The 11,575-nt window shown below is 42.1% G+C and overlaps 1 protein-coding gene across 1 annotated transcript; it reads left to right on the forward strand.

Annotated features, from left to right (window-relative positions):
- Positions 1-4,439: 4,439 nt before the first annotated feature.
- On the forward strand, positions 4,440-4,665 carry LOC101964885 (diphthamide biosynthesis protein 3-like). Its single transcript, XM_040291170.1, has 2 exons — positions 4,440-4,540; positions 4,614-4,665. Exons 1-2 carry the CDS (start codon positions 4,440-4,442, stop codon positions 4,663-4,665), a joined length of 153 nt encoding a protein of 50 aa, XP_040147104.1.
- The last annotated feature ends 6,910 nt before the right edge of the window (positions 4,666-11,575 follow it).

Consider the following 11,575-nt stretch of genomic DNA (forward strand, 5'->3'; position numbering starts at 1 on the left):
TATATCTTTTCCTATCAAATGTGTCTCCTGTAGTCAGCATATTGTTGGGTCTTGTTTTGTGATCCATTCAACTAGCCTGTGTCTCTTAATTGGTGAGTTTAAGCCATTAACATTTAGGGTTATTATTGAGATATGGTTTGTTCTTCCAGTCATATTTGTTTATTAATGCTTCTAAACCTGATTTGTTTTCCTCTTTGATTATTTTCTCCCCTTTACTTTCCTACCACCCACTGTTGGTTTTCATTGTTGTTTTCCATTTCCTCTTCCTGTAGTGTTTTGTCAAGGATTTTTTGAAGAGATGGTTTTCTAGCTGCAAATTCTTTTAACTTTTGTTTATCATGGAAGGTTTTAATTTCATCTTCCATCCTGAAGCTTAATTTCGCCAAATACACTATTCTTGGTTGGAACCCATTTTCTTTTAGCGTTTGAAATATGTTATTCCAAGATCTTCTAGCTTCTAGAGTCTGTGTTGAGAGATCAGCTGTTATCCTGATTGGTTTACCCCTAAATGTAATCTGCTTCCTTTCTCTTGTAGCTTTTAAAATTCTCTCCTTATTCTGTATGTTGGACATCTTCATTATAATGTTTCTAGGTGTTGATCTCTTATAATTTTGCACATTTGGCATCCTGTAGGCTTCTAGGATTTGGGATTCTGTCTCATTCTTCAAGTCTGGGAAGTTTTCTCGTATTATTTCACTTAATAGATTGTTTATTCCTTTGGTTTGGAGCTCTGTGCCTTTCTGTATCCCAATGACTCTTAAGTTTGGTCTTTTAATATTATCCCATAGTTCTTGGATGTTCTGCTCATGGTTTCTTAGCAGACTTGCTGAGCTGTCTATGTTCTTTTCAAGTTGAAATACTTTGTCTTCATTGTCTGATGTTCTGTCTTCTAAGTGATCTGTTCTGCTGGTAGTATTCACAATTGAGTTTTTAAGTTGGTTTATTGCTTCCTGCATTTCTAGGATTTCTATTTGTTTGTTTTTATTACCTCTATCTCCCTGTGAAATTCATCTTTTACTTCCTGGATTTGTTTATGTAGTTCCTTGTCAATGTGATCTTTCATTGTCTGATTTTGCTGTCTCATGTCTTCCTTGAGACTCCAGATCATCTGAAGCATGTATATCCTGAATTCTTTATCTGACATTCCATCTGTTGCAGCTATTACCTCTTCTAAAGTTGAGTTGACCTTTCATACTGCTGACGTCTCTTTCTGCTTGGTGAAACTGTTGTGTTTTTGAAATTTTCCCTCTATTTATTTATATTGCTCTTGTATAGTTGAAAAATCTCCATTGCAGGGCAGGTAGTGGCTGTGATCCTCCTCCAATTGGGGTGATCTGTCTACCACACTGGCGGGCCGCTAGGTCTGCTCTGCTGGTCGGTCGAAGGTCCGCCTACCCAGCAGGCGCGTGGGACACCTCTGTCACTCCGCAGGTTGCTGGGCCTAACCACCCGGTGGGTCGAAGGTCCGCCTACCTTGCAGGTGCAGGGGGAGGGGGCGGCTCCGCCCCTCAGGTGGCTGCTGGGCCTGATGTGCTGGTGGTCAGAGTTCCACCTAACTTGCAAGCACGGAGGGAGGGGGTGGGCCTGCCCCACAGTAGGCCGCTGGGCCTGATGTGCTGGTGGTCAGAGTTCTGCCTAACTTGCAGGCACAGAAGGTGGGGGCGGCTCCACCCCTCAGCAGGCCGCTGGGCCTGATGTGCCGGTGGTCAGAGTTCCGCCTAACTTGCAGGCAGGGGGGAGGGGGCGGGCCTGCCCCTCAGCAGGCTGCTGGGCCTGATGTGCTGGTGGTCAGAGTTCTGCCTAACTTGCAGGCACAGAGGGAGGGGGCGGCTCCACCCCTCAGCAGGCCGCTGGGCCTGATGTGCCAGTGGTCAGAGTTCCGCCTACCTAGCAGGCGCATGGGGCACCTCTGTCACTCCGCAGTTTGCTGGGCCTAACCTCCCAGTGGGTTGCAGGTCCGCCTACCTTGCAGGTGCGGGGGGAGGGGGCAGCTCCACCCCTCAGCAGGCCGCTGGGCCTGATGTGCCGGTGGTCAGAGTTCCGCCAACCTAGCAGGCGCGTGGGGCACCTCTGTCACTCCGCAGGTTGCTGGGCCTAACCTCCCAGTGGGTCGCAGGTCCGCCTACCTTGCAGGTGCGGGGGCAGGGGGCGGCTCTGCCCCTCAGCAGGCCGCTGGGCCTGATGTGCCGGTGGTCAGAGTTCCGCCTAACTTGCAGGCACCCAGACTAAACAAATTAAAGGATACAAAGAGACAGAAAAAGATGGCTGGGATTGTGGCTCAGTGGTACAGCACTCACCTAGCATGGGCAGGACCCAGGTTCGATCCTCAGCACCACATAAAAATAAAGGCATTGTGTTGTGTTCATCTACACCTAAAAAATAAATATTAAATTCTCAAACTATTCCTACATCCCCATGAAATCATTCTATATTTAGAAGACAAAAATTCTGCCAGAAAACTTCTAGAACTAATAAATTTATTCAGAAAAGTAGCAGGATATAAAAATAAATACCCCATTAATTGTGTTCCTATACATCAAGATGAATCCTCTGAAAGAGAAATTGGGATAACTATCCCATTTATAGTAGCCTCAAAAAAAATAAAATAAAATCCTTGGAAATCAATCTAACAAAATAGGTGAAAAAACTCTACAATGAAAAACTATAGAACACTAACAAAATAATTTAGAATATGGAAAGATCTTTCATGCTTTTGGAAAGTAAAATTAACATTGTCAAAATGTAACCACCAAAAGCGTTATACAGATTTAATGCAATTCCTACTAAAATTCCAACGACATTTGGCATGGTAGCACAAGTCTGTAATCCCAGAATCTCGAGAGGCTGAGGCAGTAAGATTGTGAGTTCAAAGCCAGCCTCAACAACAGCAAAACGGTAAGAAATTCAGTGAGACCTTGTGTCTAAATTAAAAAAAAAAAATAGGACTGGGAATGTGGCTCAATTGAATTGTGAGTTCAATCTTCAGTACCCCCACCCACCAAAAAGAAAATCCAATGACATTCTTCATATAAACAGAAAATTCAGTCATAAAAGTTATTTGGAAAAATTGGAGACCCAGAATAGCCAAAGCAATCCACAGCAAGAAAAGTGAAGCTGAAGGTATCACAATACCAGACATTAAATTATACTACAGACCTGTAGTGGCAAAAATGGAGTGGTATTGGAACAAAAAAAGACACGTAGATCAATAGTACAGAATAGAAGACAAATAAATATGATTATCCCATACTAGACAAATGTGTCAAAAACATACATCAAAGAAAATGGGAAAACTGAAAACACATATGTAGCAAAATGAAATTAAACCCATATCTCTCACCCCGCACAAAACTCAACTCAAAGTGGATCAAGGACATAGGCACTAGAACAGAGACCCTGCACCTAATAGAAGAAAAAGTAAGGCCAATCTTCACGTCAGCTTAGGATCTGACTTCTTTAAAAGCACAAGAAGTAAAATCGAGAATCAATAAATGGGATGATTTCCAACTAAAAATTTTCTTCTCAGCCAAGGAAACAATCAATAGCATGAAGAAACAGTATACAGAATGGGACCACATGCACCATAGATACAGCATTAATCTCCAGGGTATGTAAATATCTCAAAAAACTCAACATCTGTCATGAGCCCTCTGTGAGCTGTGTGTGGACTATGTTGTGCATTGTAACCGAGTGAAGGGATAAGTCTAGCATTAGGAACTTCCTTGGACACCTCCTCACAGGGACTGATTGCCTGATGCAAGTGAACTTCACCCTCAAGTTCTGCCAAAAATCCACACAGCACCTGAGATGGGAGTGACCTGAGAAGATGCCAATCAACCTGCTGACTGCTAGACATCATGAAGAAAGACTCCACTCTTGAAAACTTATCCCTGCTTTTGATGTATCCTCTTCAATAAACCACTGGAGCCATCTTCTTTATCTAGTTCCAGCACCCATGTGGACTAGATCTATCAGGGGCTTCACTTTTGTAATATACTTGTCGTTATTTGTGTTTTGTTATTCACTAATTATTTGAGACTTTAAGTTTTAGGGTGGCTTACATCCTCCTAAACAGGAAGAAAAACTCTCCAATGAGACACTGGCCATTGCCCCCCTCACTAAACACCAATAAAACAAATATATCAATCAATGAATGGGCTAAGGAACTGAACAGACACTTCACAAAAGAAGAAATACAAATCAGCAAATATATGAAAAAATGTTAATTATATCTAGCAATTAGAGAAATGAAAAATCAAAACTACTCTAAGATTTTATCTCACTTCAGTCAGAATGGCAGTTATCAAGAATACAAGCAACAGGAGTTCCTGCACAAGTGCATGGTAACAACACTGGGTCCCAGCCAGCATTGGGAAGTTACACGAACAGAGGCATTGTCAGACTGCTGGGACAACAGCACTTTGCCAACCCCAACAACTATGATGGTCTTTCAGGTGGAGATTGAGGGTTTCCAATATGATGAGGACTCCAAAACATATTTCTACCCCTGTCCCTGTGGGAATAACTTTTCCATCACCAAGGAAGATATGGAGAATGGGAAAGATGTGGCAACATGTTCTAGCTGCTCTCTCATTATAAAAGTGATTTATGACAGATCAATTTCTGTGTGGAGAAACAGTCTCAGGTCCTTCAATCAACAAATAACTAGTTAAATGCTGAAGAAACCTTCAGAAATCCACATCATAAACAGTTAAAAATGAGGCCAGATGGAAATGTCAAATGCAGAATAGCTGAATTTTTCAAGGGTACAGCTGTTTTGTGGATTGCCATTCTGTTAGCATGTGGATCTTTTTACCAACTGCTGAGTTCATCTTTAAATAGAGAAGTGAGTCCCAGACATGTTATTCACAGATTTCATGTTTAGGCCACTTTATTGGAAGCATTCTTAATTATCTATCTGAATTTAAAAGAAGCTAATTTTAAATCAGTGGTTTCTTTCCCTTAGTTATCATTTTTATACCTGAAACCTAATTTGATATATGATAATGGCATCATCTACCTCAGACATTAGGATTTCTTAATTAAAAAGAGATTATATTTTAATTAGTTACCAAAATGGTTAAAATTAGCATTTTAATTGAAATTTGACATCATCTTTATTATTCTAACTTAAAAAGAAATACATTGCTTCATCAGTACTGTACTTCTGGTTCTCTCATCAAGCCAATCTTCCCAGTCTTGCCATTATTAGAATGTTCATATTCTTTTCAGCATGTCATTTCTGCTGCACTTCATGCAGAGAGTTCCATTGTGGTATTAAAGAGAAAAGATTGGCTACAGTTTCCTCCATCCTACAAGTTAGTGAATAAGGAAGAAAAGACTAAAGTGAAATGGTCAAAGAAGTAGAGATTCCTTATGTTCCTTAAAAATCATGAGAAGACTTTTTAAAAAATGAAGGAAGCAAAGTTGTTAACAATGAGAGGAGTTAAATGTGCCAACTTAGTAAATAATGCTTTAACTATTTGACCAAATCAAAGCAGATATTTTTGTATCTAAATTTTTGTTTATTTTCTGATAGAACTAATGAAATTACATTTCATATAGGGGTTAATGCCAAGTCTCTGTGGCTGGTACCAGTGATTTTTGTCTATCACAGTATTGTGTCTCTACTCCTAAAATGTAAAGCATCTACAATAGAGAATGAACTTGAAAATGGGATGCCTGCTCTGAATATGTCCATGTGGACACATCTAGTAAGGTTCTATAGCATGCAACCCAACCATGCACTCCAACAGAGAAATGTTGCCATGAAGAAGAGAAATATATGAAGATAGACTATTAGTCTTCCTTTGCTAGAGTGCAGAGAGTAGGAAGAAATTAGAATCAGAAGAAGATTGGAAAATTTTATTACAAACAGACCTTTTCTGTATATATGAAAATGCCCTGATACCTGACAAGTTGTTTGGTGTATGGCTCCTGTAATTAGAAAAGCTTGATAGAGTATGAATGTTCTATACTGATTGATAAATGAACTATACACACTCCTTGGAAGTTTAAATTAAAACAAGTGGACTTTTTAAGCCTGGCAGCATCATGGCTATAGGCAGCCATTAGGCTGAGACATAATAAATCAAATCTTATATGCTAGATGTACTTGGTAAAATATATGGCATATTCGTGTTATGGTGAGAAATCTCATTGACGTTTGGAACACTGTCAGCCCAGAAATAATACACACTGCTTTGAAAAGCAAAGTGACTATTTAGGTGAAGAGAGCAGAGTACAGGTTGACCTTTGTGGCAGGGACCTGAAAAAAGAAATGAACTATCTCAAGCTCATTATAGATGGTGCTAACATATAAACTTTCTCTGCTACCAATTAATTTCAAGCAAAAGCAGACATCCTTGGTATAGGTCAACTATGAGCATAGAACAGGAAGAAAAATTGCCCAAGTTCAAACATCCCAGAAGAAAAGAAATATAAATAGCATTAGCAGTCAGTGATTGTTAATAATGCTGCAATAATAGGAATGATTTTATTTTAAAGCAATTGTGTTGCTTAAATTTGAGAACTACAAAAGAACAGGAATTAATTTTTATAATCTATAAGCAGAAAGTAACATCAAGGTTTTTCAGGTATGATTGGAATTCTTAGTGAAGCTTGTGTCTTACTTAGCCTCAGAGACATTTGTGTAGCACCTCTGTGAACTAAGTTAATCCAATCTCTGTCTGATTAGCTCTGGAGTCTAAGGCCAGGCCAGTGAATCCCTCACTTTTACAGGAATAGGAGATAGGGTCAGAAAGTTTTCAGCTGTCATTTCTCATTTCAGCTGTGGGAGCTTGCCAGAACAGAAAGTGAAACTGAAACCTTTATTGTGGTGAGCCGTTCCTGCGGACTGTGGTCGCCATTACATGATGGCGCTGGCTCCGTTGTGGTCTGTGAAGGACAACTCCATATCAAAGAGAGTTGGCATGTTCCCAGCTCCTTATCAGAGAAAGTTGGCGTGTCATTTTCTAGCACCCTGTGAGAAGGGTACACGTGGCAGCTTTGCATTGGGGTTCGAGGTGCTTTATTAAGGCTGGGAGGGGCATCCAATTATTATTCCGGGGATTAGAAGAATTATTAGAAGAATATCAAGGGCCTGAATAAACTGCTGAAAGAAGATTCCTGAGTCACGTCTTCCTTGCGGGCAAGGGGGTCGTGACAAGTGGTGCCGAAACCCGGGAGAAAAGGAACAAAGAAACACCCAGGAACCAGAACTTTCAGCAGTCAGGGAGGCGCGCCGGTAAGTCCCAGGTAAGGTGGGACCCGCTGTTAAAAAGCGGAGGCTCCTCTATACATAAAGAGGGAGCATTAAAAGGTACCTGCTCCTCTGTAAAAAGAGAGGGCGTTACATCTCATAGCAATTGCACTCTGTATTTTCGTTTTTGTTTTCTGTGTATGTTCGTTTTGTTTTGTGTACTTTCACTTTCGATTTCTGTGTTTTCTTGTGTTGCGTTATGGGTGCTGTGACTTCAAGTCCACTCCTTCTAGCCCTCGATGGCCTTTTACGTTCCAAGGGACTGGAGGTGAAGCATCGCACCTTGGAAAAATTTTTACAGAGAGTAGATGTCGCTGCACCGTGGTTTGCATTTTCAGGCAGCCTCACTACACCCAGCTGGGATAAATTAGGCAAAGACCTTGACTTTGCTCATGAGCAGGGCATGCTAGAGGGCGGGGTGATACCCCTCTGGAAGATGGTCCATAGTTGCCTTACGGATGGCCGATGCCAAGAAGCGCTTGTTAAAGGGCAGGAGGTTTTAGAACAATTGCATGAAGAAAAATCAGAAACAACAGAGAGTGAAGTGTCTCAGGAAGAGGGGAGTGTGCGGGGCGTGGAGAACGGGAGGAGACTGTATCCAAATCTCAGTGTGCTGCGCACGCCCCCATGCGAAAGTGGGTCAGAGGCAGAAGACGCTGAGGAGGAGGAGATAAGAACGCTGTCCCGGCAGCTAGGGAGTTTAGGTACAGGGAACAGAGATAAGCAAGGGCTCAAGAACGGGCGGCCTCCCGATCCGCCTCCGTATGGCGGGGGTGTTTCAGGCTGCCTCTGCTTTCCTCTGTTCCTCGGGGCTGGCATATCATTGCTATTGACATTAAAGACTGTTTCTTTTCTATTCCTTTGCATCCTAAATACTCACAGCGTTTTGCCTTCACCCTTCCCTCATGTAATCACGAGGAACCAGATCAAAGGTTTGAGTGGGTTGTTTTACCACAGGGAATGTCTAACAGTCCTACGATTTGCCAGATGTATGTAGGGAAGGCACTCGCACCTCTCAGACAACAATATCCTTCCATTAAGATTATTCATTATATGGATGATGTATTATTGGCAGCCAAATTACAACAGTCAGTTTATGAGGCCTATAAAGACCTGGTGAAGTTGTTAGCTCAGTATGGATTACATATTGCACCTGAGAAGGTTCAAACAGGGGATTCTATTCAGTATTTGGGAGCGACGATTGGAAATGACGTGTTAAAACCACAAAAGGTTACTATAAGAACTCAAGATCTCCAAACTCTAAATGATTTTCAAAAACTGTTGGGAGATATTAATTGGATAAGAGGTTATTTACATATTCCTAATATCGTGCTCCAGCCTTTGTATGCTATTCTTAAGGGTGATCCAGATCTTACTTCCCCTCGTACCCTCACTAAGGAGGCCAGAGCGGCCCTTATAAAAGTAGAAGAAGCTATACAACATGCCACTCTATGCAGGCTCCAGAGTGATAAACCTTTCCAGTTATGTGTGCTTGCCACTATGCGGCAGCCTACTGGAGTACTGTGGCAAGATGGGCCTTTACTATGGATCCACCCACATGTATCCCCAGGAAAATCTTTAGAATACTATCCTGATGCTGTTGCAGCGTTAGCACTTAGAGGGATTCAACAGAGCATTCAATTTTTTGGACAAGCACCTTCTTCTCTTATCATACCCTATTCTAAAGTTCAACTTAATGTTTTGTGTGCTACTCTAGACAACTGGGCTATTCTATGTTGCTCGTTTCAAGGGGATATTGATAATCATTACCCTTCTCATCCATTACTCCATTTTGTTAAAGAGCATCCTATCATTTTCCCTAGAGTAACTTCACCCACTCCAATTCCAGGGGCTGTTAATATTTTTACTGAAGGCTCTAAGTCTGGAATGGGAGCTTATGTGATTAATGACTCTCCCCCTGTCCAGCATCAATTTGCTCCTGGAAATCCACAATAGGTAAAACTACAAATTGTCATTGAAGTTTTTAAACAGTGTTCTTTTCCTTTCAATCTCATTTCGGACTCCATCTATGTGGTGCAGGCGCTCAAAATTCTGGAGGCTGTAGGAGCTATTAGTGACACCCACGCTGTATCTGCTTACTTTAATCAGCTTCAACAGCTTATCCGTAGCCGTACTGCCCCTTTCTATCCAATGCACGTAAACCCACGAGGATTGAAGCCATTGGTCGTCTGGCAAATGGACGTAACTCACGTGCCTGACTTTGGTAACCTCAAATATGTACATGTTTCTATTGACACATACTCTGGAATTATTCATGCTTCTGCTTTATCGGGAGAAAAGGCACGTAATGTTATTACTCATTGCTTAGAGGCATGGGCAGCATGGGGTGCACCTGCATCCCTTAAGACTGATAATGGACCTGCTTATACTGGCAGACAGTTTACATCTTTTTGTTCTACTATGGGAGTACAACTTGCTCATGGGTTGCCTTACGATCCTCAAGGGCAAGGCATTGTTGAACGTGCCCACCGCACCTTAAAAGAAACCTTAGAAAAACAAAAAGGGGGAATAGGAGTTGACCACACTCCTAAAGAACGCCTGTCCTTAGCTCTTTTTACCATTAATTTTTTGAATTTGGATATTCATGGCCGCTCTGCGGCTGATAGACATGTGTCCCCTCAGCCCTCTGTGACTGGCTATGTTAAGTGGAAGGATGTTCTTACGGGCCAATGGAACAGCCCTGACCCCGTGCTGACATGGGCACGAGGATCTGTATGTGTTTTTCCCCAGGATCGCACGGAGCCGCTGTGGATCCCTGAACGCCTGACAAGAAGAGTCTCGAGATCTACTAACCAGCAGCAGGAGGTGCCACAACAGTCCCATGATGAGGAGCTTCATTCTGATGAGTGCTCTGGCTCTGATGCTGGTGCCAACGGTACAGATGGCACCAATGCAGTGGTGGGCAGTGGCACGGGCATGGCCAATGCCAATGCCAGTTCATAGTAATTCTAGTGTCCTCCCCACTCTTTTTTCTACCTCATGTGAGATGTCTGCTCCTTGTACCTCTCCTAAAGGGGACATGGAAAATATTTTTAATCAGTCTCAAGTTAATCTCACAGGAGTTTTTTGTTTCAGTCTTGGGAACACTAATTGTATTAGCCTTAAGACCAAAAATTTGACTAACTGGGAGGACCCATTGCGGTCCAGTCGAGTCTCAGGGAGTATTCTCAGTGCTGTATTGAGCCAAGTAGTTTCAGGGAAGCAATCAGGCTCAGGGACCCCCGCAACTAGCTCTGTTTTAAACATAACTACTTTAGCTATTATCTCCGAGGTATTGATCCCAATGCCTCCTTCTTCTAATAGTACTTGCAATGCCACTCATTTCAAGGCCTCTCCTTACTGTACCCCTAATTTTGGTTTTCCCCCAACATTTACACCTTGTCAGGATCATTCTTGGGAGAAACATCAAGTTGCTAAAGGTTTCTCCTTTTCCCCCCCTCTTAAGATATATATTTACAACTTTAACAACAATGCCAACTCCTCTACAGGAACAGGTTGGTCCTGGTTTCAGTGGCTCATTTCCAACAAGAAGGGGGCTTCAGCCGATATTTCTGCATTGGCTCAATTACTAGGAGCCAAAAGTTGGCTGGCTAATGTTTCTGGCACTACTAAGGAGAGTGAACGAGGTAATAGGCTTACATCTGTTTCGTTCAACTCTCTGTTACATTATGCCACATTGCCTCCTGCAATGGTCTGTATCCAATCCCCGTTCCTGTTCCTTTTAGCTAATCACACCTCATCGGGGATGCTGGATTGTTCTATTATTACCTGTTTCTTATCTGAGTGTTGGAATGGTTCTTGGACTGTAACAGTAATTATGAAAATTCCAACTTTTGTCCCAATCCCAGTCACTGCGGATCCAGATAAATTTCCTATTGTAGAGCTACTTAGAGTCCGCAGAGATTTTGGAATCACAGCAGCTATAGTGACAGCCGTGGTGGCATCTGCTGCTGCAGCAGTTACGGCCGGAGTAGCCATGGCCAGTCAAGTACAAACTGCTGCCACTATTAATCAAGTTGTTCAACAAACGTCCACTATACTTGAATCGCAAAATGCGATTAATCAACATATTTTGTCAGGGATTTTAGCTACCAACCAAAGAATAGATTTTCTTCAAGCTCAGGTAGAAAAATTGGCTGACCTAGTACTTTTAGGCTGCATTGACCAACGTGCACATTTATGTATAACCTCTGTCAGATTTAATGATTCCAGGAATGCTTCCCACATCATTGGTGGATATCTGGCCGGAAATTGGTCCATGGAAGCGGAAGACATGATCCAGTCTCAACTAAC

This window comes from Ictidomys tridecemlineatus, chromosome 2, assembly GCF_052094955.1.
Source record: "Ictidomys tridecemlineatus isolate mIctTri1 chromosome 2, mIctTri1.hap1, whole genome shotgun sequence".
Lineage (NCBI taxonomy): Eukaryota > Metazoa > Chordata > Mammalia > Rodentia > Sciuridae > Ictidomys > Ictidomys tridecemlineatus.